General features: G+C 43.0%; 3 protein-coding genes across 8 annotated transcripts in view; 1 reads left to right on the forward strand and 2 right to left on the reverse strand.

The window, feature by feature from the left end:
- LOC132455842 (protein crumbs homolog 1-like) overlaps window positions 1-13,144 on the reverse strand; it is a 140,772-nt gene extending 127,628 nt beyond the window's left edge. For both annotated transcript variants that reach the window (XR_009525338.1, XM_060049861.1), the window contains exons 1-12: window positions 12,865-13,144; window positions 7,506-8,198; window positions 6,204-6,399; window positions 5,554-5,693; window positions 5,096-5,266; window positions 4,875-4,988; window positions 3,495-4,460; window positions 2,775-3,349; window positions 2,071-2,236; window positions 868-1,741; window positions 490-606; window positions 250-376 (exon numbers count right to left, since the gene is read on the reverse strand). Coding sequence is in view for 1 of the 2 variants with exons in the window: in XM_060049861.1 (XP_059905844.1) it covers window positions 250-376; window positions 490-606; window positions 868-1,741; window positions 2,071-2,236; window positions 2,775-3,349; window positions 3,495-4,460; window positions 4,875-4,988; window positions 5,096-5,266; window positions 5,554-5,693; window positions 6,204-6,399; window positions 7,506-8,198; window positions 12,865-12,931 (4,206 nt within the window). In the remaining variant the exon portion in view is untranslated. The remainder of the gene's footprint in view (window positions 1-249; window positions 377-489; window positions 607-867; window positions 1,742-2,070; window positions 2,237-2,774; window positions 3,350-3,494; window positions 4,461-4,874; window positions 4,989-5,095; window positions 5,267-5,553; window positions 5,694-6,203; window positions 6,400-7,505; window positions 8,199-12,864) is intronic.
- A 1,935-nt stretch (window positions 13,145-15,079) lies between these two features.
- Window positions 15,080-24,089, forward strand: fbxw2 (F-box and WD repeat domain containing 2). 2 transcript variants are annotated; one of them, XM_060049891.1, is made up of 8 exons: window positions 15,080-15,449; window positions 16,669-16,954; window positions 18,392-18,614; window positions 19,874-20,068; window positions 20,849-20,982; window positions 21,461-21,547; window positions 22,222-22,391; window positions 22,846-24,089. In XM_060049891.1, exons 2-8 carry the CDS (start codon window positions 16,688-16,690, stop codon window positions 23,132-23,134), a joined length of 1,365 nt encoding a protein of 454 aa, XP_059905874.1. In that variant the 5' UTR covers window positions 15,080-15,449; window positions 16,669-16,687; the 3' UTR covers window positions 23,135-24,089. The 2 variants fall into 2 exon arrangements, with proteins under 2 accessions (XP_059905874.1, XP_059905875.1); XM_060049892.1 differs by lacking the exons at window positions 15,080-15,449; window positions 16,669-16,954 and adding an exon at window positions 17,789-18,233.
- Window positions 24,090-25,587: 1,498 nt separating this feature from the next.
- The window catches only part of ralgps1 (Ral GEF with PH domain and SH3 binding motif 1), a 16,352-nt gene continuing 14,405 nt past the window's right edge, over window positions 25,588-27,534 (reverse strand). For all 4 annotated transcript variants that reach the window (XM_060049881.1, XM_060049880.1, XM_060049879.1 and 1 more), the window contains one exon: window positions 25,588-27,534. This exon is cut by the window's right edge and continues 377 nt beyond it. The gene's annotated coding sequence lies outside the window, so the exon portion shown is untranslated.

A 27,534-nucleotide genomic window follows, 5' to 3' on the forward strand; every position in this document is an offset into this window, starting at 1 on the left:
TCATTATGTACGCTCAACTAAAACAAGTAGCAAATCTCGGTATTTCAACGGCATTTGGAGGAAAATTCTGAATTGTATAATAGAGGATTATATTGTACAATACAGTAAAATAGCAGATTGATACAGATTCATCAATCCTATAGAAGGAATGGACATAGTTGTACTTCAGTTTAACTGTGTGTGCGTTTAATTTCACATTTGGTCTTGCGTTATCTCAATGTTATTTAATGAAATCGTCAAAAGACTTACATTTGTATCACAGATTGGGCCCGATAATCCGGGCGGACACAAGCAGAGGAACCGGTTGAGACGATCCAAACAGGTGCCCCCGTTTCGACACGGGTTCGACTCGCACTCATCCACCTCACTCTCACACCTTACCAAAAAATAAGCACAGGATGGAGATAGGTCAACGAGTCCCAATGAAAACCAATCAACAATGAGTCATTCCATAAGGGAGTGAAGCACAAGAAGAAGTGTCAGATCTACCTGACTCCTGCATATCCCGGTGTACAGGTGCAGTTTGCGCCCCACAGGCCATCGTTGCAGAAACCCTGGCTCGAACACTGAAGATCTTTACCACACTGTGCTGGAGGATAGTCCCACCTGAAACCAAGCATGGTTAGTCTGTCAGTTAAAAAATGGCAGTGTTGCCAGTTCTCCGAGGTAAAATAATTAATGTGTTAAGGTGTAAAGCACAATTTTGTGCCAGCATACAGTTCCGATTATATATACTATTATCAGTTTCACTGTTGCTGGGATACTGGCAGGTTAGCAACATTACATTGATAAAATGTAAAACTAATTCATCGTTGAAATAACTTTATAAAGTCACCTTATTTGATAGAAACAAAAGACAGCACTTACTGACAGCGTGGTCCAGCGTAGTTCTTTGGGCATAAACAGGTGAACGTATTGGGACCGTCTTTACAAGTGCCTCCATGTTCACAAGGATGACTGTCACACTCGTTTAGATCTTCTTCGCAACGCTCACCAGCGTATCCAGAGTGGCACTGACACTCAAACCCGGACAAATAGTCTTTGCAGCTTCCATGGCCACAAGGTCCAGATGCGCAGTCATCAATATCTAAATGGCAACGTTCTCCCGTCCAGCCAGCTTCGCAATCGCAGCCAAAGGCGTTAAAAAGGTCCGTGCACTGCGCTCCGTTGCGACACGGGTTGGAAGCACAAACGTCCGTGCTCCTGCAACCTACAGAGATCTTTTTATTCCCAACTGGGTGGAACTGGGCAGCCTGCGGGGCCTTGGGGTCGGCGACAAAGGGAAGGTACACCCCGCCGACCCGCACAGCTCCGAAGCACCCCTTGAATCTCTCGCCGACGGACACCACCGCCTCCCGGTCACCTAGGAACCGAACGCTCCCGCTGCGATGGGGCGCGCTGCTGGCGTCCGTGATCCCGTCCACGGTGATGATCCAGGGAGAGGGCTTGTCCTTCTCTTGTCCGGCCATCGCCACGGTCACGCGATGCCAGCTGCCGTCGGCCACCCGCCGTCTCCCGCTGAAGGCCAGCGTCTCCACGCTGTTGCCGCTGTGGATCTCCACGTGGAGCAAGGAGTCCTGCAGCCCCACCGTCAGCAGGTCGGAGCCACGGGCGGCCCGGAGGAGCACGGCGTTCTGTGAGCGAGTCCGCAGCTCTATGTAGATGGTGGTCACAGGCTCGGACAGGGTACCTCTGGCGCTGTAGCGGACGAGGCTGTTCTCAAAGGTGGCGTTGTAGACACCTGAAACATCGGTGTTGGTGATGAGGATTGGTCAGATTCATAAGGTTTGTCCGTTGTCTTTGGGGATGTTCAGTACCCATTACTTTTCACACACAACATTGCCATGATTCTAAATGTATTGATTATCTTTCCCTAAAACTTTCCAAAACATGTAAAGGTTTCTTTCTCCTGAAATTCCCATCAGCGGATTAATATAGTACATTTTATGACAAAGAAAAAACACATTTTCTCAAAAGGTCCTGCTATAAGAGAGAATTCTGATATTGGATTGCCTTTTGTTTTTTTATGTATATAACCACAGATATGTGGAGTCGTAAATGTGTTCTTACATTCATATCCATCCAAGAGGTCCACACACTGGCCCCCGTTGGCACACGGGTTGCTAACACACCAAACTCTTGTTGCGCAGGTCTTGCCCGTGTAGTGCTCTGGACAGGAGCACGTGAAGTCATTGAAGGTGATGGCGCAGCTCCCTTCGTTTTCACATGGCTCAACCTAAAGAAAAATGTAGGATTTAATCCATGAGAAATTATCTATGTCTCTCTGCTTTAGTTATATTTGAAGCCCTTTCTTTCAATTTAGTTATGATTCAGTCAGTTATAAAGAATAACAATAATATAGGGTACTGAAAGGTGCTGTAGAGATACGCCATATTATTTGAGTAAATTTTTTAGAAATGGCATAGCCATCCTTCAGATAATTAGTAAAATGCATTGTACGAATATCTGCTCCGAGATTACTGCGTCTACATTGGTATAAGACCATTATATATAAGACTGCTCCTGGCTTGTTCCTGAAAAATCAGAGCATCTCTTCCCTGATTTGAGGGATCGGGAAATACATCTTGACTGTCATCACAGGTGTTTGAAATGCAAAAAATTATCAATGGCGGAAAAGTGTAAGGAGGAAGAGTTCATTGTCTTGCCTTAGCCCCATTAAGGTCAGTTATACAGAATGTCAAAAATAAAAATGTTGGTTTACCTAAACGTGCGCAGAGAGGAGATTTAAAAAGGTTCATTAAATGATTTCCTACCTTGCAAGTATCATCACTGACACATCCAGTCTCAACGTGTTCAGCGTCACGTGCCAAACCCAGACTCCCTTCTTCCGAGTCGCTCCATGCTTCCAAGACCAGATGCACTGTGTCCAGACGCACGTCCTGCAGGCAGCCTTTGAAAGCACCCCCCCAGGCCTCTGAGCTCCAGTGTTGGGCCAGGCCTCCGACGTAGGCCACATCACCGCTGTTCACCTCCACCTCCGGGATCTCCCCTATCCCGTATCGAAGGCCCGCATGCTCAAAGATCACCTTCCTCTGCTGGACTTCCACCTGTAGAAATTGCTTCTCACCGTTGGCTACGAAGATGGGCGCCGTTAGCGGTGTGCTGCTAGGAAGGGAGCTAACGAAGACCCTGCCCATGCCCAGGTACACAGAGAAGTAGACCTGACCCTCGCCGTCTCCGGTGGGCCTCCGCAGCTGAAAGAGTAGTCCATCGGGCTTCAAGGACCTGATGAAGAAGGAGACGCTAAAGTCCCCCCGGTGGCTGCTTCTGACGTCGTAGGCACTGTAGCTCACTGTGTCTTCGTGGCTGTACGTCCACGACTGGAACTCTGTTGGAGCAGAATTCAATTTATTTTTACTGAGGTTATTCATTGAATTGCTTTATTGTTTACTATCAGTTACAATAATGGAGATCTTGGGAGTGCTATGCCGATGTTATGTATTCTGAGGAGACCATTGTAGGCAAGTGCTTACCCTCTGAGCAACTCTGGCTTCGGTAGGGCCGGTGACAGTCACATCGGTGTTTGGTCCACAGGTCCACACATTGTCCGTGTCCTGAGCAAGGATCGGACTCGCACCACTCAGTCTTGCTACAGCCGAGCTCGTGGCTTTGGCCCTCTGGAAGGTCTTGTGGCAGAATTGGCTTTGAGTCTATCTCCAGGTCTTCCATGCATCCTAGGAAACCCTCGCCACTCACGGTCCGCTCAAGAAGGTCATCCGGCGCGCCACCCACGTAAACGTGGGTAAAGGATTCAGGATTTAACTGGAGCCCGTCATGACTGCCGTCTACAATTGTGCATCCTTTAGGGTCACAGGTGGAGCCTTTCAACACCAAACCGAGACTGTCTTGGGTCACAAACGCATGCGCGTCCCACCAATCCCCGTCGCTCACCGAGCCCGGGTAATGGACATCCAGTTCGGATCCCTCGAAGAGGCCCTTTGCGTGTAGGCCGCTGCTCACAATCTCCAGCGACAGAAAGCTGGCGGCGTCGCCTCGGTAAAACAGCAGCATGTTTGGCAGCGTGGTCCGAAAGCGCAACCGCACTCCGCTGTACCCCGCGAGAAGATGAGGCTGCTCGCCTGCCTCCCTTCGCCTTCGTTCCTCATGAGGGTCAACTTGGATGTGGACGAATCCCGGAGCCGAAAAGGAGAAGGTGGTCTGCGTGGAGCAGCGGTCGTCGAAGAAGCCATGCTGGCACAGGCAGGTGTGGCCGTGCTCATCGTGGCGCAGCCAGGGCAGGCAGGTGGCCCCGTTCAGACAGTCGTGGTCCACGCAGCCATAGAGCTTGACGTGGCAGCGCTCTCCTCCCCAAGGGAGTTTGCCGGCGGGCTTGACGTCGGGACAGTGGCAAACGTAGGAGGCCAGGCCGTCTTCGCACCAGCCGCCGTTCTGGCAGGGCTGGCTCTCGCACTCGTCTATGTTGATCTCACAGAGGACACCTGGGAAGATGGAGCATATGCATGTTGTTAAAGGCGTTCACAAGAAATATGAACACTACAAAGTGACGACAATCAAACTACAATTGCATTGTGTGCTTAATGAAGAAGATAATTGTAGAGAAAAATTCACATGTGAAACTGTTATGAACGTGAACAAAATGTTATAATTTGTCCAAAGGCTATCAGAGCAATTTTTCAATCTATCTCTATATTTCTGGCAACAAAATATCTTGGAACATTGCAATCGTAATGTGATAAGGAAGTACGGATTTAGTTCTCACAGTGTTAAGTAAAAGCAATGAATTAGTTTGTCAACTGAGTAGCTCCTGCTGCTCAGTAGACTGTACACTGGAGCTGAGAACTACCATGGTCTTATTGTCTTCTGGCATTATTTCTATGAATCAGGGGACTTACCTCCAAATCCAGCTGCACAGTTGCAGGCGTAGCCATTGATCTGATCTTCACAGATTCCGCCATTATGGCAGGGCTCTGACTCACACTCGTCAATATCGACAGAGCAGTTCTCTCCTAGAAGGTACAAATAAAATAAAACCAAAATTATTTAAAAAAAAATAACCCAAGACAAAAAAAGAAAATAATAATGGTAGAATGTTCTTCTCTTTGCGTCTGCTGACCTGCGAAGCCTGGTGTACACTGACAGATGTACCCTGCAGCATCTGCATGGTCCAGCTCCCAGCCCTGCTCCCAGTGGGTTGGGTCAGACCTCTGGAAGCACTCTCCTCCGTTCAGGCACGGCTGCACGGCACACTCGTCTATGTCAACCTCGCAGTTTGGCCCTTCATAACCTGTGGGGTTGGGACGACATTTAAAAAGAACATATTCTGAATTCATTTTTGGAAGGACTTTCCATATCGACGATGAAAATTGGCATAAAGTTCCTAAACAAAAAAAATGTTAAAAGTTAATTTTAGAATACTAAAACATATAAATAATAATATACAAATATATAAAAAATATTTATAAATACTGCATTATTTTCTAAATCCCTCAGCAGAAGTTGCATCAAATATTATTGGTCACTTTAATGCGCATCTCCCAGGTTAAGAACCACTGAAACAAAAAACTTTCCTACCTGGCCAGCAGAGGCACTTGTACTCCCTGATCCCCTCCAGGCAGGTAGCTCCATGCTGACATGGGTCAGAGGCACACTCGAGAATGTCTTCCTCACAGTGGTCCCCCGTGAAACCCGTCTCCGTGCAGTCACACTCGTAGCTGCAGGTCACATGATCGAGGGTTTTAGACAATGCTATAGGAGGTGGAATGCAAACTAACCTTTTTTTTTTTTTCGTGGATTCTAGTATGTTGAAACAAATATATTTTTGATCTAAAATAGAGATTAATAAATATACCTATATACAAGTGTGAATAAGGTTGATTATTTAATGACATAAATGTCTCAAATGTATCGGTTTATCAAATTTTCAAAGCAAGCTAATCAGTTTAGCCTCTGGATTTGCCATTATGGCATTTCATTGAATAATTGCATTATTTAAGATTAAGCCCTTCCCAGTTAGTAAGCGGGAGACTTTTAGAATTCAGAAATCATAAATATCATATATAATAGTAATAAATATAAGTTGCAGCCCTGACATAGTTTGCATTAATATACTTCTGCATACTACGGTCGGTCATTCTTGAAACCGGGGAGACTTCAGTTTTTTCAAAAGGAAAACCATGGCCTCCGTATGTAGAAGAACATACAAACATAACATTTCTCCTTACCTGTTGACACGGTCATGACAGATCGCCTCATTTTGACAAGGCCCGCTCGTGCACTCATCGACATCCACCTCACAGTCTGTGCCGTCAAAACCAGGATGGCATTCACAGGAGTACATGGCAACGAGATCATGGCACGTGCCTTCATTCTGGCAGGGGTTGGACTCGCACTCATCAATCTCCATTTCACAGTTCACTCCTAAAGAGGTCAGAGAAATACTGCACTTTAGACCAACAGAGCTAATCCACAGCATTGGATAAGGAAAGTGGAAGTGACATGGTTAAAGGTGATTTAGGTACGATTATTTTAGTGTCATTTGTTAGAAATGGCCTAGCCGTCAATCAGCTATTTGTGAGTGAGATGCGCTGTGAGAATGACTTTGCCTCCATCTGTATATGATTGGAGACTGCTCCATGCTTATTTCTGACCAATAAGGGCTTCTCTTCCCTGATTGGTTCAGGTAATCAATCTTGTCTGTCATCCATTGGTGCGTTAAATGCAAAACTTCTCAATGGTGGAAATTATTTTTAAATTGTTCTTTTGTATAATCTTGTTCTCTTTAGCGCTTTGCTGCTAACTCTGTACATCTCTTGAATCTTACCTACAGCCCCTTTAACTTTCTGTAATCATCTGATGGTGACCAAGACATTAAGCAGTCCAATGGGAGGTTCTTTGCTTCAGATTTGCTGACAAATGAAAGCCACAGAAGGGCTTATCTCGCGCCCCTCCCCACTGGCCCCTGCCAACACATATCAGCTCAGCACTCTTAACACAGACCAGGCGTGTTGACAGAGACCACTAAGAAAAGCTGGGATGGGGATGTCTTTTCTCAATTACATGGAGGCTTTATCTGACAGAGATAAAGTCTAGAGTGATAGAAAGGTAGATACCCATGTGTTTGTGGCCTATATTATTTTCTTTCATGTTTTTGAGAAACACTTTTTTTCCCCACTCACTAATACATGAAAACAACACAATTATGTTTGATTCTTATGCACTTCCCACACATTCCCTTTTGGTAGCTACTCCATATTTTGTTGTATGCTTTGATTTTCCTCAGCCTCACTTTGGATTTAAGATTCTGATCAGTACCTAAAATGTAAATATAATTTTAAAAGGGAAACTAAGAAATTAAAAAGTTTAATTTTTCTAAATCGTGTAAGGCAGTGAGTGATCAGGTGCTCACTACTCATTGTTGTGATTTATCAGTTAGAGCGTTTATGCATCTATCTTCTGCAGTCTTACTCCATTATGAAGCCTGTTTGATTCTCTTGTTTAGTTTTTTAACAAGTGAATGAACTTGCCCGTGAAGCCTTCAAGACATTCACACTCGTAGTGGTCCTTCTCGTTGATGCAGGTGGCGTTGTTCTCGCAGGGACGCGACGCACACTCATTGATGTCAAACTCGCAGTTGTAGCCCTGGAAACCGGGCACGCAGAAGCAGTGGAACTCGGCCACCCCGTCCATACAGATCGCCCCGTTCTGACACGGGTGGGACGCGCACTCGTCCACGTCCTCCTCGCAGTACCGCCCTTCGAACCCCATCGCACACTGGCACCTGAAGCCCTCTGGTAGCAGGATGCAGCTGCCTTCGTTCTGACAAGGCGCGTCCACGCAGTCTGTGACATGTGTTTTGCAGTCATCTCCGCCGTACCCGGGCGGGCACCTGCAAAAGTAGCCGTTGAGTTGGTCCACGCAGACGGAACGCGGTTCGGAACACGGATTGCTCTCGCATTCGTTTATGTCCTCGGTGCAGTTGTCGCCGGTCAGTCCGTCCGGGCACACGCAGTGGTACTGCGCGGTGCCCGGTATGCTGGTGCAGTCGTCGCAGGGGTTGAAAAGGCAAGCGTCGTAGAGTTGGTCACAATCCTTGCCCATGTAACGGACCCCGTCTCTGGGGCAGAGGCAGACGTAGTCGTCCATGTTGTCCACGCAGGTGGCAGCGTTGCGGCAGGGCGCAGACAAGCACTTGTCTGAGGTGGCGTTACAGAATATTCCTAAAACACACAGACAGAAAGGGAATTAGCTTGATGTTGATCATTATTATTGTTAAAGCCATGATTAAAAAACTTTTATTTGGGATTTGGCATTTAGCATCTTTAAATGGAGTTGCAATTGAGGGACATGGCAACTCTACAGTCATATTCTGGCCAAGTAAAACTTACAAAGTAACAGACAACAGTACAATGACAACAATTAAGTAATTTGCTATGATAATTTCGTTCCTCACTGCCTACTACACTATAATGTAGTACAACAAGGAAAAGCTTTTTTAATAGACCTGTTGCTTTATGCTTACTATATGTAACTACAATGATCGCTTTAGAAATGCTGTGGATAATATTAGGATGTGGGTAAATATCAAACGCATGATTAGTGTGGATTATTTAGTTGAATGAACATTTGAGAGGTCAAGCTGGTTGGTGCGGCCATTGTTCCTGCGTTCAATTTCTGCTGTCCCCGCCCTGCCATAGGCCCTGTGTGAAAGTAGTCCACATTCCTGCTATGGGTCAATCTGTGGCCCCCCCTCTCCGGATATACCACTGACTGTCCCCAATCCTCCAGCACCAAATCCCTACCAACACTTTCCTTCACGCCCAGTTTTTCCCCATTGTCATTGAAGTGGAACATATTAACACGAGTTGACTGAGCAAGCGAAAGAAAGGACAATTTTTCAGGACGATGGTGCAAGGCATGCTCTGCCACTCTACCAATTAGTTACATTCGCGATGCTACTTATTTACTGTGCCTGTTCAGACAGACACTCTGGCTGCACTGCCACACAATCTCCAATCCTTAAATTCCGTGTTTTTTTTGTCTTCATTATTTAAGGTTGATTAATGGTTAGTGAATATAACAAATAACAAAACAGACATCAGGACATCTTTATCCTCAGAAACCCATTTCTTAACATATATCCTCTTGTGAACGTTGATCCTAGATCCTATATTCTGTTGATGAACTTGCATCCAGTTTATAATGCACTTGTTTCTTTCTTCATGAATGACAACTCCAAAGTGTCTCTACTTCACATTCCTTCAGGAGTCCTTGTGGCCAGCTGCAACTCAGCAGGTACACTGCGGCCCTTGTCCACGGTTGTCGGTTTGATTCCTGGAGCTCCTCCTAAATACTGTTGAGGTATCCTTGAGTAAGACACTTATCACTGTTCCCGTGGTGGGCTGGAGTTCATATACTATACTGTGAGCCATTCACCATTGTTAGAATGTGTATGAGCAAATGAGAGGCACTAATTGCACTATTTGAGGGACTTACAAAGTACCGTGTAAGATGCGTTTCCATCAACATACATTTGAACAAGACTTACAGCCGGCAGTGTGCAAGTTTAACAAGAATCGTATTTACTGCATCTAAATATTTGACCTGAACAAGAGCACATCAAGCAGAATGATTGCTGAAAACGGACACACAGTTTTCAGCAATCCATCCTGACAACATCCAAAACCACTACAATACTATTGAGTCAGTATAACAATCAACAGAAAGAAGAAGAAACAGGCATTGGGTGGTTGATTACTCAAAAAAAGATATCACGGTTTTTTGGAGCATAAAGTTTCGCTGCTACAAATAACAGCTCATAGACATCCTAACATCAAACGACATGCCACGCTTTTGCACAGGAATATAAAATATAAGTGAATATATAGCTCAGTGGGAGCAACAAGTAGGCCTATATACCTAGACCAAACTGTAAACTAAGAAGGACATGGAAACCTTCCAAGTATTCCCCCGCTGTCCAAACCAGGCTGCAAGTCAACCCCAAGCACTGCTGCCACGCTCGCTTCCTTGCGGGACAGTTAATCACCTGCGCCACAGGTATGGATGTCCCAAAGTAGGCCCTGGAGTAGGCGTTCACACCCAAGCGTTCTAACCCCTCGCGCCTTTTCCTGCCACTGACCCTCACCTTGTTTGCTCCCCTGATAACTTAACTTGTCTGACGCTGTCTGACAGCGTTGTAGTGCCTCCAGGTGGGGAAGAGCTTGGGCTTAGCTAATCTACTTTTCTTTGTGCTTCCTGGCAGCCGGTGTTAGGGGAAAGGCCCGCTGTGGGGCGGCTTTGTGACGCTGCCGTGCCACCGGCCGCCATTCACACACCAGAAGGTACATGTCGTATCCAATTCTGTTTCAAGAGCCGCCGCCTCAGCCCTGATCCGGGGCAGACCGTCCACTGTACTGGAAGGTGACAGATTAGAGAGCGGTGCCATCAGGAGTTTAAACCTGTGGACCGTCTCGTTCTCACGACCGGAGGCCGGAAGTGTTGACCAGCTCTCTAGGAGCCACCTCTTTTGAGAGAATGAAGAGACAAATTTGGTAAACAAGGTATTTCCATCCACCTTGTTCCTTTTCATTTATCGAAATGATGGCGATTAATATCTCATCAATTACGCATTATATATTATACGTATTATTTGTATTCTGTAAACATTGCACTTTTGTTATCAAAGGTTCCCTTTTAGTTTTCATATATTCCATGCATGCATGATATTGGATGCCTACATCTTGTTTTTTTGGGTAGTTATAGGAGGACACTTAGGATTCTGAATATTTTCTCTGAAAAAATCACTTATCTTCCTAAATCTCGTTTCTTCTCAAGTTTGTTTTGGTTTCAATTTTTGCTATTAATTCTCTTTATTTGAATATTGTCTTCACCAACGTGAGTCCCATTTTATTGACTTGGTAAACCTTGAGAACCTCTAGCAGGTGTGACAAAATCTGTGAGCCTCTCCTTTACTTAATCTCTCCAAGATCTCTTTGGGCCAATCCCCTTGCTTCTCTAAGCTTCTAGTGTCCATACCACAGATTACAGCATTCGGCTTGACTTGCTAGCATTTCTTTGGGCTTTCTCCTCCATAGATGAGGTGAAACTTTTATTTGACTTGATTTATTTCACACTTATTTGATCAAAGAAGCCCACAGTTTATTATGCTTAGGGTGTCAAATTGAATGATCTCTTTTCATCACTCTACAGGGTTTGTTTTGCTATTTGAGCTATATGTTTTATCGGAGTCGCAAGGTGTCACCAAAATACACTTACAACTAGAGCATCATGAAGCAGAACTGTGCACACAGTAACCATAAATGTACAGCCCATACGATATTCAATTTTAAGGAGCATTTAGAAAACGATAAAGCAGCTATTATTATCTCTAGCAAATATATAGATGTAATACTAATGTATATCTTATTTTTATCAAATAGGTTAGAAAACCAGTCCAGTGCCAAGTGGGAGTGCATATTGCCAATATAGTTGCACATCATTTCTCTTTAATCGTATTATTAGTCAGAGTTACTCATGTTGCTAACACGCATTTCCCTGAACACAAACACAGTTTTTCTTATTGTTAATGACTCATGTATATTGACAGAACGTCCCGGTCACTTTGGTATCATTGTGACTGTTGCTCGGCTAGACAGATGTGTCTTGGCAAGAGGTTATCAGGATAGATAGCAAACTCTCCCCCCACACAGTTCTGGTGCAGTCATGCAGCTTTTATCTATGCTTACAACTTGACAATTGTTGTTTACTTGTTGCAAAAGTATAAACATTGCTAACATAGGCATAAAACACAGTACATTCCAGCCCAGAGAAATAAAGACATGGACACACACACACACACACACACACACACACACACACACACACACACACACACACACACACACACACACACACACACACCCACACACAGAAAATAAACTCTTTACTATCATGCTGTTTGTCTCAAACATCTATAATATATAATCTTCTTATACCAAAATAGGTGGTCAGTCAGAAGCTAATACCGTAGTCATTATAAAGAATTAATAGTAACGTCTCATTAAGGTGCCTGAGCTCTTGTATATATATATACTGTATATTTACAGTATACATATTCTAATGCAGCATCACCTGTGTTAAAGTTAGTAGGGCTACGTTGGCTTTAAATGGTTAGTGCACCGTGAGACATCCAATATCTCAGCAGGAGCGGCCTGGTTTCTGTCGTTAGTGCGAGAAAAAATAAAAGGGATTGTAATCCTCAAAACAAAATGCAATTACTTTGTGAACATTATGTCACTCTTTACCAGATTATAACGAATGGGATCTTTTTTTAGAATGTTTCGAGACTTGTTTGATGTTCTCTTTTGTTCATTCAAAACCAGGCCTTAGTGAAGGCGTCTGTGGGGTATGGCTGTGGGGATCTCAGCCATGGCTGACCTGTGCATGCATGCATAAACAATTTGATGCAGACCTCTGATCCCTAACTATTCAACTATGGACCCTTTTTATGTGAAGCAGTGTATGACATCTGTAATTGAAAATACTTATATAAAAAACGATATTAATCATAATGTCAAATATTTTTGCACCTTCTTTTTACCACTTGTTGCTCGACAGCGCAAGTGCGGTTAGGGAGAACTCTCAGCTCTTCACTCTTCAAATCGTGATTACAAAGACGGTTTGTGTACTCGTTAACATAATTTAACACACACGCAAGTGACATCTTTGCCACGCACCTTGCCTCCTGACTGAACAGGGATTACAAAGGTGTACAGGTTTGTATACCCCCCAACCATGTACAACACGTAGCCTACCATTCACAACAGGCCTATTGAATTCAATGGAATAATTCAAATATAAGTGACACTTTAAAGATTTGTAACTCACCCCATTTGAACATCATCATGGTCAGGAACAGAGTCTTCAGGTTCAGAGGAACTCTCCTAAACTCCATAGCAAGGCAAGTCAGCCTGGTCTTCACAGGACCACTAATTAAAGGAAAAGAATAATTCTAAAAACTTGGCATCTTTACATGGGACCGGACTCCATGGGTTGGGCTGCTTTTCCCGTCTTGTTCTTCTCCTGACATACTAGAGTCCGCACACCGCACTAATGAGTGCACCGTTGGCTGACACTGAGCGACGGCCTGGACTAGAGTGGGAGAGTGTAATCAGCCATGAGGAGAGACGAGCAGAAGGAAAACACTGCATGGATCAGCAGGTCCGAATCATACCAGGTTTTAAAAAAAAAAGACAGACTTTGAAATCTCCAGAAGAGAGAATAACATGCCTTGTTTGATGTAAGACACGTTAAACGTTTAGTTATCTTGTCAGTTTTTTAATCTTCACGTTATAATAGTGTATTCTAACAAGGTGATTCCAAATTGATGACTCGAGGAACAATTTCACATTTAAGGACATTTAAGATTCTCACCTTTATTATAATAAGAATATATTCTGGGTTATATGTGTGTTGTGAAGAGTGAAGTGTCTAAAAATGTTAGAAAGGAGAAAAGAGAAAATATAGGTGGGACAGTGCTCCAGTTCACTGGGATCCACACCAGGTTTTACCAGTCCCTCATTCGTGTCTTCAGCAGCTTTTGTGACAAACAGGGCTTAGACCTTAGCTGTCCATCATTTGTGTCCCTCCTCCTCCTCCCCCAAAACCCCCTCTGCTCCACCCACCTCCCAACACAGCTGTGAGTGACAGACGGTGGTTTAACGGACAGCTTTCTTCCTGACCACGGTGTGTCCCATAATTGGACCTGAATAAAGACATTTTGTCAGGTTGCTATAATGAGACGGTTAGAGGGAGAGGACACACATACAGTTGTAGTATTTGTGTTTGTCCGAGTCACTATTTGTGTCTCCATGAACGGACCAACTGGCCAACTGCATCAAGGAAGAGTGGAGTCAAACTTTATTGGAGGAGACAGACTGCAGAGATAAACCTCACAATCCATGTGTTCTTCCTGCATATAACGGAACAGTGGATACAGGTGGAGATGACAGATCACTACGATATGTCCTCCCATGCCTTTAGCAATGCTGGAAATGTTGAATGTTTGCTTCAATTGTAGTCCATGGCAACAATGATGAAGGGCGGTACAGTAACTGGACCATAGCTAAATGTCATCGATTGTTTTCTTTTCTTGTTAATGTGAGGCTGTGCTGAACCAGGAGTGTGCACAATGTGAGTGTACTCTCCAATGTGGAGTCATGATAAATAACCTGCACCATTAACTAGGTCTGCATTGGCCTAGTTATTATTTGGGGATTTACTCTGTGCGTTTTATTTGTGGACGGCATGTCATTGTGTGACAATGGGAGGTGTTCTGAAACAAAATGATCCATGTTCTGTACCGACTACTGCACAGTCCTCGGTTAGTTCTGTGTTGTTTACATACAGATAGGATTTTAGAAATGCTGATATGAAAAACATAGTCATAGTTGTATCTCAGAAAATAAACCGTACATGTTTAATTTCCAAATATTATACATCCATTATAGAATCATATAGTAGATCTTTCTTAAACATACAGAGTTAAGCAAAACAACGTTTTTACCCAAAAATGCACACAGATGTCAATAGTTATGGGAATATATTTAGGCATATACATTATATATCTATATTGATAATAACCTCCATAACACACATACTGGTGAATATTTATATATTCCTCATCTAAATATTAACCATAAAAACAAGATAATTACACTGTATTAAGTTATATATATTATTTATAGGCCTATATATATCATTTATCAATTTTAAATTGCTATATTAAATACTTGTACTTTCTATTTCTTATTTTTTAACTAATGCTTGGTTTAAAGTTTAAATCAAATAATTGTAAAGAAATAGAAAATAATCGTTGAATAAATGTAGGCTAATTGAGAAGTGATTGATTTTACATTAGGTATGAAGGCAAAAATCGTACAAAAAACAAATCCATGTATAAGAAATTGCTACATGTATTTAAAAAATATATATGAAACGCTTTCGGCTTTTTAGAAGCGAATTCATATGATGGCGCTATTATTATTGGCTCAAATTGTACACGGTTGAAGTGCGCTTCTTCACTCCCGGTTGGCCCGTTGGACAAAGGGGTGGGGCGCCAGCGGCAGCCGAGGCAATCGGCTGTCAGGCCTCAGTGGGGGAACAAAAGTCCCTCCGGCGAGATGCATTGCTGTCCAATAATTCTTGGGATTCATTCTGTTTATAGCTTGTTTAGCTAGCCTCTCTGCTTCAAACACCCCAAATTGATATTAACAGAAACCTTTTTACAGCCTAATTGATGTATTTTGTGCTTAAAAACTAAGCGGAATCACTCTCTTCATAGTGGTTTGTTGCGTAGTTGGGTTGTTCTTTCAACTTGCTTGGCTGACAGGCTGGCTAATAGCTAACGATAGCTAGCTATGTGACCCAAGCCAGCACAGAGTGATGTAAGGAAACTCTACAGTGGCTCTCTGGTTCGTACATGTTTGCTTTATCAACTTTTGTTTTTCTGTGTGTGTATTTTCCATGTGATTACCGTGATAGTCGGGTTGTGTGTTTCGCTAGCTAACTTTGCTCTCATACTGTAGTTAGCTTATGTTAGCTATCGAAGTTGATAATTAGCCAATTTGCTAACGCTAGGCTTTGCACCTTAGCGGCCAGTGATGCATCGTTTTTTGAGTATATTATATATAAATATGTGTATTATTTTTTATTGATCCGATCTCATAGGCGTCATCGACACTTGTCCCTTGCTATCTGATCTTTAAATGTTTTGCTAGGCCTCAAGATGTTGCTGTCATTAATCAACAATATATTCTACATTAACTTGAAATCGACGCATATAATCATTGTCATCATTTCAACCCCACGCAAAAATACTATCCTGGCCAGAAATGGGCGTGACTGCCTGCGCTTGTAGATCTAGTAGTAGTAAATTGCGGCTGTCAATATTAACATGAATGAATAGAAATGTCTCCTATTCTCAACTACCTCTTTATCTTCTGCACTTCATTACAACTAGGTGTTTTATTTCCTTTTGATTTATTGGGTAGTCTCCTAACATGCCATAACATGCTATAACAATTCGAATAATGACATAGCATTGCAATCGTTTTTTAACACAGCTGTGTGATGAGACATCCACTGTTGGATTACATTTCTTTCTTTTGGATTTGTGTTTGCAATGTGACATATGGTTTGCAAGCATGTGTAACATTGCAGGTGAACCAAATTGGGCCATCAACATTGACATGTCTCCTTTGTTTAGGACTATTCCTATCCCAGTTACATGGAGATGAACAGCTGTTGCGATATCTTTATTCACCCAGTCAACCAACACATTTTTTGTTTGCAATTAGATTTGAATGCAAGAGTATAGATCAAGGATCATTATACTGAAATCATTACGTTGAGAAGGGTTAAGTTGAAGAAAGATTAAGCGTTATAAAGCTGTAACACAAGATATTGACTGGAATTGCAAGACATCTTGTAGCAATGCAGTGTTATCAAAACGTATGATCGATGCAATGCACAATTAGTTGGATAACAATTGAAAAACCCTTTCAATGTGTGCATCACAAAAGTTTATTTTGTATTTGCTTAATAACGAAAGGCCACTTGCTTTTAATCTGTTTTCTAAAAGCAGACAGTACGAGCGTAACATTTGGACTCCTTTTCTTCTTAATGTTCCAGCCATCGCTCCCATGTGCCCATGGAGAAGGCAGCCTTTGAGGCGTGGCTGGAGTCGGTCTCTGCCTCCTTCCTTACACTCAACGACCCGCAGCGCAACCAGTCGCTGGACCAGCTCATCTCCCTGAGCAGCGCAGTGCAGCTGCGCCACCTGTCCAATGGACTGGAGACGCTGCTGAAGAGGGACTTCCTGCGCCTCCTGCCGCTGGAGCTCACCTTCTACCTGCTGCACTGGCTGGATCCCCAGACCCTCCTCACCTGTTGCCGGGTCTGCAAGCAGTGGAATAAGGTAATGATGAACACTCACTTATTATTATTATGATTACAAATACATGTTCATGTCTAGGTAAACATGTTATGGCACAATGTTTTCCACTGCCGTGTTTGCCCATAGCTTGGGTCTAACAGGGAGACATGGCCCACTACTAGTTGGTCAGACACCTTCCTTAATTTCCTTATAACCTTTTCACTGGTGTGCAACAGGTTGCTGGTTTATACCTCTTCGTTGATGCATCTGGGAATATCTGCACTGGTCTTATGCCGCTTTTCCACCGCACATGTAGCTCGACTCGACACGACTCGACACAACACGACACGACTCGACACGACACGACACGACTCGACACGGTAGCAGCACGGGTCCTTTTCCACCGCAAATAGTACCTCCTGGACGTGGGCGGGGTCGGCTGCGCGCAAGGGCCGTGACGTATTTTTGTACGCGACGCAAACAACACCTACGCAACCCACACATGGACAGAACCCACATAACAACAATGGAGGACATCGATGCGATGGTATTCGTGTTCGTATTATTAGCTGGCATGTTGAAGAAGTTGAAGAAGTGGAATATGTTGGCTGCGGCGCTGCTATGGCTGTTACCAGCATGGTTGCCATGTCGCTCTCGTGGCTTCGTCACACTCTCTGGCCAATCAGTGGCCGGCCGTCTGCCGACGTCACCTTTTAGCATCGGCTCAGCTCGCTTGGAACCTAGAGCGAGGCGGTACTAGAAAAAGCAGCCACTTCAGGTACCAGATACCATGTTTTCGCGGTGGAAACACAAAAAATGCGAGCTGAGTCGAGTCGTGTCGAGCTGGTACCATGCAGTGGAAAAGCGGCATTAGAGGCGTGTACCTGCCCTTTTTGTTGGTGGCTTATCGTGTAGATAAAAGTCTTCCGAGAGCTCGGCTGCACGTCGCTTTGTCCACGCGAACGAAACATGTAAATGAAAATGTAGCCGAGAACCCTGTGAGGACATGGACCCTTTGTGGTCCTGCAGAGGGGAGAAGAATATACGAGGATTAAGAGGACGTGTGGCCATCAACAAGAACACTAAACTAAAGACTGCGGTCTAGCCTGGTGACAGCCAATTAAGCTAACTGTAGTGAGAAAAACCATTTGAGCAGACGACAAGATTGGGAGTGAAAGAATCGCAGCATAAGAGCCATGGATTTGTGTTGAAGAGAGAGGGATGCTGTCAGTAGTTTGTGCTTGGTTTGAATGGAAAAGACAGACAAGGCCACAGATGAAAACACTGTTTGCCACTAATGGACAAGTTTTGTCTTTTACCGGTAAACCTAATAGCAAGCTTCCTCTTCCATCACCTTGACTTGCCACATGTGTGCTGGAAGCCAGAGAGCTTTAATTTTGTTCAGCGTCATTTTCAAGCGTTCTCTACGTTTGGCTTGTGGACCGTTTTGTAAAGGGTCCCTTCATTTCCCTTTTTTAGGTGATCAACTCCTGCACGGAGGTATGGCAGGGTGTGTGTCGGGAGCTGGGCTGGCAGATCGACGAGTCGATTCAGGAGGCGACACACTGGAAGGGCGTCTACCTGAAGGCCAAGCTGCGGATGACACAGCTGAGTGAGCAGGAGGCCTTCGAGACGTCCTCGCTCATAGGCCACAGCGCCCGGGTCTACGCCCTCTACTACAAAGACGGCCTGCTGTGCACAGGTATGTGGGCAGGCCTTCCCTGGAGCATGCTATGGATCCCTCGTTTCCCAACTAGGATTAATAACGTACATTAAGGCCCAATCGGGGGGGATGGTAAGAATCTTTATGATCGTATGTGTTATGTATGCAATGGATAAAGCATTGTGGTTTTCCATGCCTTAGATGCCATGACGGCACCTGTTAAGTGTAACCTGTAACATTGTTCTTCCCCGAGGAATGAGAGTTAATTGGGTAGAAACGTCTCGGCCTGCGTTCTTTTGTCACTCCATTACTAGATGTTAGTATGGTCCTGTTGCTCGTTTCTATGAGCTGCTCAGTCGACATTTTATAATGTTCTTGAAATGTCACACATTGGTCACCATGCATTTGCATGTATTGTTCTCTGAGCTTGACCTTGCTTTTGTGTGCGTAGCGTACGTACAAGAGCAGGACAAAATAACAAATGCTGTCAACGCAGTGTCCGTTGAAGGCTGCAGTGACCAAGAGAAATGGTTTGGTGTTCAAATGGATTCCAAAAGATGGCTTTTGCAAGGGCAAGCGATCCACGTGTCCGTGTAGTCTGAGGCGTTGATGTTACTGCTGCAAACCAACAATATAAATCATGTTATGTTTAATATTAGTAAAGTCCTCAAGAGAAGGCTATAAGGCAGTATGGGCAAATGCTGAGGACACACCGTCCCGAAGTACTGTGGTTCAGATATGTAGAAGTGGTGCATTTAGAGTTGCTGAGATAGTTAATACATACTGTACATATCTAGTGATGGTGTGCGTCCATAAATCAGCCCACACACACGCCTCAGATAAACCAACACATGTTTACAGACATGGCTCATTGAAATGAGATCAAGCCAAGAGCCGTGTGTTCAGAGTATTGATAAAGAAGACGGGACCGTTCTGTATTCGGACCAATGCTCTCTCAGCAATTACGAATACTAGTTATCCTTTATTCTAGAGCCTCTGCAACAAACATGTATTACGCTTGTTTTAGTTAATAATTCTATTTTTTACTTTGATTTTGATAATGGACATCGCCTAATACAATTTATAAATCCGATTAACATTTTTTATTCTTTAATCATTAGTCAATGCCCTGGAATAGGAACAGTTGGGACCAAATGATTAACATTTGTTTGCGAGGCCAACCGTACGTTGGACGAGTCTACACCGTAGATTATGTATTGTGTGGGAAGGGTGTTGGGAGTCTTTTTCTCAAAAGAACATCTTCTGAGTTAAGTAATGAAACCCTTTATTTTTCTCAGGTTCTGATGACCTCTCTGCCAAATTGTGGGATGTCCGCACTGGGCAGTGCATCTATGGGATTCAGACCCACACATGTGCCACTGTTAAATTCGACGAGCAGAAGCTGGTAACAGGATCCTTTGACAACACCATTGCATGCTGGGAGTGGAGCACGGGGGCTAAAATTCTGCAGTTTCGCGGCCACACTGGTGCAGGTTGGTACAACATGTAATCTGGATTTATGGTAGCTTCCATGGTAACTGCTATTTGCAAAGATTTATATTAAAATATATATTTCAAGAAGATGGATTTAGCAGTATTTGACCTGGTACATTTTGCAACGTGTCTTGTTACCATGCCATATTTTCTATGAACACTATCCCTTACAAACGTATTTTCAAGTCTATATACGGGTATATTTTCATAATTTGATGCCGAGTGTACTATGCTCTTGTTGGTCAATATAGAGGTTGGTTTATTTAGGAGCTCAACTGTAATGCACATTGAATGCTTGCTCTGCGGCCAGACAATCTGGCTGGTGTAGCACGACTCCTTCTGCGTCATACGTGAAACGTTTTTCTGTCCTCCAGCTTTGGGAGGATGCCGTTGGCGGGTGTTATTTATATTCTGTCTCGGGAGTATATTGCTTTGGCTCCAGAATAAAAGGCTTCGTTATGGTTACACGTTGACGCAACGCAATGACCACGCAGTCGTGAAGCGGTTTCGGTTCTGCATCGGTTTACGCCGGGTTTACCTTAGCGGACCAATCGCAGCCCGTGATGCAAGGTTACACTTTTTGAGAGGCGCACGTCAGGCCCTTGCAGTGGACGCAAGGAGGGTCCGCAAGGACGTAAGGGGTCCGTAAACCCCCTTTGCGTTGCGTCAACGCTGAACCATAACTACGCCTTTTAGGATTGACTCCAGAATTTGCAGAAAATGGACATGTCATGTGTTCTACTGGTGATGCGTCCCCCTTGCCCCCCTGCCCGGTCCAGTGTTCAGTGTGGACTACAACGACGACCTGGACCTCCTGGTCAGCGGCTCGGCAGACTTCTCCGTGAAGATCTGGTCCATGTCGGCGGGCGCCTGCCTCAACACGCTCAACGGCCACACGGAATGGGTCACCAAAGTAGGTCCAGTAACCCCCCCCCCCCCCCCCCCCCCCCCTCGATTGAACCCTCAAGACCCATGCATACACAACGCCTCTACGGCTCCGTACGCCAGGGTGGGAATTCCCCTATTATTCCATGAGTCCATTGAAGGAATACATTAACGATTGTAATGAGAGCCCAGGGTTTCCCTTAGAAAATGTGTTGGTTAAGGTGGTGCGGTTTGCCGTCAGCCCGGGGAAGGTGGGGGGTGCATCCTTTTACAGGTGCCTTGCAGCCTGATCTATACACAGAGAGTGAATGAAGTTTCGATTATTTTTGCATAGTATTTAAAAACATTTCTTTTTTTGAGGTCGTAGTTCAGGCGTGCGTTGCTTAGGCGGCTTCCTAAGCTGTGAAATGCTGTGGGGAAACCTTGAGCGCTAATGCAACACTGCTGTAGTGAAAAGCATGCTTCAATGTAACGTGGAACAATAATGTGTGTTTCCTTTGCATCAGGTTATACTGCAGAAGAGTGAGGTGGAGTCTATGATGCACAGTCCCGGGGACTACATCCTGCTCAGCGCTGATAAGTATGAAATTAAGGTGATGTCTCTCTCTTGTCTCTCAGCCCCCTAGCCACACGCGTGTAAAAGCCCCTTCTGCGTTTACTCGTGATTTATTGTCATCTTTGTTTTGTGGTGGTATAATATTTTTAGGAAGCTTAACAGGTGCTCTAGCAAGAATATAAAGGGAAACGGTACACATGCTTGTCATTTCCTGTCAGTCCCTTCAAAAAGTGTGCAAATGTGCAGCAGTCATTTATAAAGATGCAAACTTGCTCATGAGGTTTCGATTACGCTGTTGCGATTTTTTATTTATTGCTGTTACCAACAGCGCTCTTCTGCAAATGGATAATCAATCATTTTGTTCAATTATTTTTAAACAATGAATTCATAGTACTTTCTTTGTGATACTACCTTTTGGGACACATACACACTACACACGTACTCACAAACGTTTGCCCCATCGGAAAGTCAAGTTGGACTCTGTTGGACCCTTTTGGGTGCATTATAATAGGACCTTAGAGGGAGACGTAGAGGGAGATGTAGGACCTAATGGAGATTAAGGCCAGTCTGATCTATGGCCCCTCTCCATCTGCTTTTGTACCCCAGCGAGTCTAACCATTACCAGTTTAAACTCTCCTAGTTGTGCCAAACCACTCCACTGTCTCGTACACCACGGTGAAGCCAGCTGTGTCCCCCCCCGCCCCCCCCCAGGTGTGGCCGTTAGGGAGGGAGATCAACTGCAAGTGCTTGAAGACGCTGACGGTGTCAGAGGACCGCAGCGTCACCCTCCAGCCGCGGCTGCAGTTCGACGGGCGCCACATCGTGTGCAGCTCCGACCTCGGCGTCTACCAGTGGGATTTCTCCAGCTTTGAAATTATCAGGTAACTTTTTTTTCATTGTTTTTTTTCATTGTTTTTTCTTGTCCCACGAGTGTTAAAGGTGACGTATCATACCACCAGGTGTGAGTGTGATTACCGTTACGAGCCGTTTTGAAAATCGGCCTCTTCTGACATCATAAGTGGGCGTGTCCGACCTAGATGGATGACGGCTAGATGAGCAACGTTTGCTACAGTCCACTGGGTAGGGCTGGTAGACTGATGTATCCAGCGCACATCTAGATGGACACGCCCACTTGTGATGTCAGAAGAGGTTGATTTTCGAAATCGACTTGTAACGGCTAATCACATTCACACCTGGTGGTACAATGTGTCACCTTTAACACATTCAAACCTCCCAACTGTACATCGGACATCAATTCATAAGTGTGAGATTTAAAAAAAAGAACATTTGTTTTTCATGCGTCTCATTTGTTTCGTCCCATCTTTTCGTTGCCAGGGTGATCAAGATGCCGGACCCAGCTAACCTCTCCTTACTCAGTTTCGGGGAGGTGTTCTCCCTCCTTTTCGACAACCACTTTCTTTACGTGATGGACCTTAGGACAGAGGCCATATCGGGCCGTTGGCCTCTGCCGGCCTACAGGAAGTCAAAACGAGGATCCAGCTTTCTAGCTGGCGTGACTTCCTGGCTTAACGGACTAGACGGGGACAATGACTCTGGACTTGTGTTCGCCACAAGCATGCCCGACCATAGCATTCATTTAGTTCTGTGGAAGGAGAACGGATGAAGACGACCTGGATCTACACAGACACCTATACGGCTAGGTAACAAACTGCTTTTACAATGTCTTTATTTCATTATTTTCTTTTTGAACATATGAAAATCCTCAAGTCAAGTTAGATGTATGGATGGAAGGACCAAAGTGTAAATGGTTTTGTTTTGTTTTTACATCAAAATCAACACATTGTCTCTCTAATGAGTTGACATTAAAAGCTATTTGAAATTGACTAACTGAGGTACTTTTACAGAGTCCTTCAATGAACTTAAACGTCTCTTTAGTCAGTTAATGTTTAACAATGACATGAGTTGCTAAAATGTTGTCGAACTTTAAAAGATGTAAAAAGAGATGAAAAAATATATGGTTCTGTCAAAAAGCTCCTTGCTCAAATTATTGTTGCAAAATGGGGAAAAACGTTTTTAGTAAAAATCTTGTTTTAGTAATTACAATGAATGTGCCGACGTCTTATTTCATTTGACTACAAAGGTAATATACAGTCAAAAAAAGTAAAATATGCTCTGCAGAACATGAATGGACTGAGTGTTCTGAATATAATAACAGATTTCATTGGGGAGCTTGATGGCAAAAATTCTGAGAAATCTGCCTTAAACACTGCAACTAGCAAAGCCGATCTCCTTTGACTCTGACAAACTGCTTGAGGACGTTTCGCTTCACGAAACCTCCTCTGACAAAAGTCGGTCATTAAAAGTGGCCGACATTACTTTTTGTACATCGCTGTCGGGTAATGTAAATCCACTGATGCCGTTTACCTTTCCTACAGGATGTTTGTTCTTAAAGTCAGCGTGGGAAATGTAGTGACGTGCCTTTTCACTAGATTTGATGTTTCAAAACAAGCTTTGGTTTAATCTGGCACATTGCAATAACATGATGGCTGTGGCCGGAAGCCTAAAAAGCTCTAACCATAATAAAACAAAATACATTTTCCATGTATCATTTATATTTACATGACTTGTCCAGTGAATTTGCTCTTAGGTATCTTTATCAATCCAGTTAAAGTGACTGCAGAAGAACATTCAAAGTTAAGCATTCAATATAGCATTCGATATTTCATTACATATTTTCTTACTTTGGTTAAAATAATATAGAACACGCAGTATAAAACATATTGGAGAACAAAAAAATTGGCCCCCTTGACCCCTTGGTTTTTAATGAATCTAGCATGAGCGATCTTCAAGGGAGCAGGGCTGACATCCTACCAGACACCTTGTTACATCTGGACCTCCAGGGTTTGATGAGCCTGCTGCCCAAATTTCAAACCAGATCGTGTCCCAATGGGTGGCTGCGTTGCCTGCCTGCTCCTACTTTGGCACTGTTTTGGCAATCAGAACAGTTTATTTCTGTTAAATGAGTATGAAGAAAACAAAAAAAGGAACTGTTATTTGATTTTTTTTTTTTTGAGCTTCAGCCAAAGATGCATACATTTAAAAAGAGCAATGCATATTGTGACTGAAGGAAAAGATAAATCCAAGAATTTAATTCACAGCATATGAATGCAGAAGAACAGAGGAACTGCGGTCATTTTCTCAACTTTTTTCATGGCACATGTGTATTAAAATGGCTGGTTAACAGTAGTGTAGTGGTGTGTGTATACATTATTTTGTCATTAGTTGAATTTCCTTTTCATCAAAAGTTGTGGAGCAATATTCCTACAGGCTCGCAACTGACAATGTTTGAAATTGTGATTTGTATTGCGTATTTCTTCCTTAATTCACAGCTTCTGTGATTTTTCTCCTTAATGAGATGCAATATATATTTAATGCAATGGTGTGCCACTGGTCAGAAAACAGGGTAATGCATGACTCCAGCGCTGACATACAAATTCACATTCTACTTTTTAAGTGACACTATATTGCAGCTCACTTCACTGCCAATCATATTGGTTAGAAATAAACTGTTAAAATGGGCTGGACTATCCTATAGGATAACCCTTTCTCTTACATTAAAGATCCTCTTCTGTGGTTGGCTAGTCAAGCCCTTTATTTGCAGGGTCGGACCCCCTAGAACCCTTAGCAGAATGTACTATAATGCAAAATGAAGTGGTGAATAGAAAGTGGTTCCACCCAAATCTAACCCCAGCCTGGTTTATAAACAGAAAGTTGTGGTCCTCACTTTGTTTTCCATGTTCTTAATGAAAACTATATGCTAGGAGTGGTGGTAAAACATGTTATTGGATAGACCATAACTCCTCCCTTTCTGGTAATCTAGCTATATTTCTGATGAATAGTTTTATTGTAATAAAGTAGTGTCTCTAGTGTGACACTGAATTGGAATAATCAAAATGGCCAACCCATAGAGTTGCCATTGAGAGTAATTTACCCTACATCTACTAATTTAAACAGAAAATTAGCTGACATTTTCTATAAATCTAAAATGCTATGAATTACAATGAAATGTCCACAATGAAACCATAAAGAACCATAAAGAAAGTCAGTGTTACCCAGTTAATTACTATACATACGTTTTATTTACATTTCAGTATCTGTTGGGAGCTGAAAAATACAGTAACGTATAGTAATGCCATGGTAAGAAACAACTTAGCAAAATAAGTAGTTACACAACCAAGTGGTTTTCCTCTTCACAGTTACTACAGACACCAGAAACTTCAAAATACATGCAATGTTCCACGGTACATCTGATTCTCTCTCTTCAGTTCATATGTACAACAGCGTATGTCACGAGTATAAAATGAAAAGCAAGTAAAAGAAACACATTTTGTTCTCTAGCGAATTACTGCAACATTTCCAATACTTCATAAGTACCAAATTGATCCAAAATACACTGATAAAACTTTTGTACAGTCTGACAAAAAGTACCATGAGATATATTAAGTGGAAGCCTGTCAAATAGATTGTCTGGCTTATTCTAATAAATTGAGGTTGGATTAAAATAAAAAAATGGTTGGATTTAATAATCCTGGCACATGCAGCAACACACCAGTCTTATTCTTAAAGTACCTTTTTAAAAAGGGGGCTTTTGGCAAGGCATCGATTGCACTGCGCCCTTAGGAGAGATAACTCTTGGCTAGAGCCTACTTGAACTGCATCAAAATACGAATTTATTTAAAGCTCCAATGATAATTGAAAAATAACTACACTTAAATCAACACAAGTGTGATTCACACACAAGTGTGAATACAAAAATATAGTGAACAAGATCCAATATTTTCTCTACATTTGTGTCCATGAATCAGTAGTTAAATTGTTCACATCTTTTTGGATTTGTACAACGTAAATGATTGATGTTCTTGCTTGAGGGTATGCAACTGTCGTCGAAACCAAGGGTGCAAATTTGATTCCAAGCGCAGTCTGGGATGTAGTGAAACACCCATTTTCCCTTTTTTCTAATTGCTCTCCCTCATTTAGAACAATAACATAATACTTCAAAGCAATCATTAGATTATATATATATATATATATATTTAAGTACACAGAACAATCTACATTTTTGAAAAAATATACTTTTAACAGAAACATCACTGTCTTTCCCAAAATATTTTGTCATAACTCATTAACATAAATAACTTGCCAATTTTCTGTGTTTCACAAGATGGAACATGGAACATGTAATATGGCTTTCAGTAGATCATTTTGTTTATTTAATTTTTTCAGAGGAAAATATTTTACACCTAAAAACGTAATGCTACAACCTTTTTCCTCCCTGAAGCAAGTTAGTTATTATTCCAGAATTTTAAGCAAGATCACTGTATGCCCATTGGTTATTTAGATGGTAGTATACTGAAAAATTAAGAAAAACTCATCTCTCCTGAATGGGCTATCTCTACTTCCTGATCAGCTCCGTCCAAGACGAGAAAGGAAAACATCCAATTAAAAATTCGGTATTTGTGATGCCAACGTCGGTGAACAAATCACGTCATATATTAATGTCACATTGTTTGACAGGATATCAATTGAAATAGGAATATTTTGAATGTCTGTGCAAATTAGACCAGATACAACTCACCAGTGTTTGATAAATTGTTGCTTCCCATTAAAAAAGTAATTGTAGCTGGTTATAAAAATGGACAATTAGTATTTTGTATATACGCAAACAATGTTAGTTTCAAGACCGCCCTGCAGGGCACGCCAGCGTCTAAAGCAGATGAATTCTTTTTTTATATTGATAAATATCTTCATAACTTAGACACCGATGCCTTTTTTTTACTGTGTATTTTCAGTCTTTAATCTTCCATATTTAGAGGCACAGGGTTCAAGATCCTGTGTAGATCCTTCAATGAGTCTCACTCTATAGGGAGACCAGTGCCAAGTTGCAATCTGAATATCAACCATTGTCAACTCGCACTGTCGTACACATATGTGCATTTAAGCAGCTTCTACCCGATTTACAACCCAATGTGGGCCAGGAGGTTGCTTGCTCACAGGTTTTATAGC

Source organism: Gadus macrocephalus, chromosome 4 (assembly GCF_031168955.1).
Source record: "Gadus macrocephalus chromosome 4, ASM3116895v1".
Classification (NCBI taxonomy): domain Eukaryota; kingdom Metazoa; phylum Chordata; class Actinopteri; order Gadiformes; family Gadidae; genus Gadus; species Gadus macrocephalus.

Excerpts from the sequence above, each read along its gene's own strand:
- fbxw2 (XM_060049891.1), top strand. The coding sequence starts at position 16,688 with ATGGAGAAGGCAGCCTTTGAGGCGTGGCTGGAGTCGGTCTCTGCCTCC. Across the intron at positions 20,983-21,460 it reads ACACGGAATGGGTCACCAAA|GTTATACTGCAGAAGAGTGA; the intron begins GTAGGTCCAGTA and ends CCTTTGCATCAG. Across the intron at positions 22,392-22,845 it reads TCCAGCTTTGAAATTATCAG|GGTGATCAAGATGCCGGACC; the intron begins GTAACTTTTTTT and ends TTTCGTTGCCAG.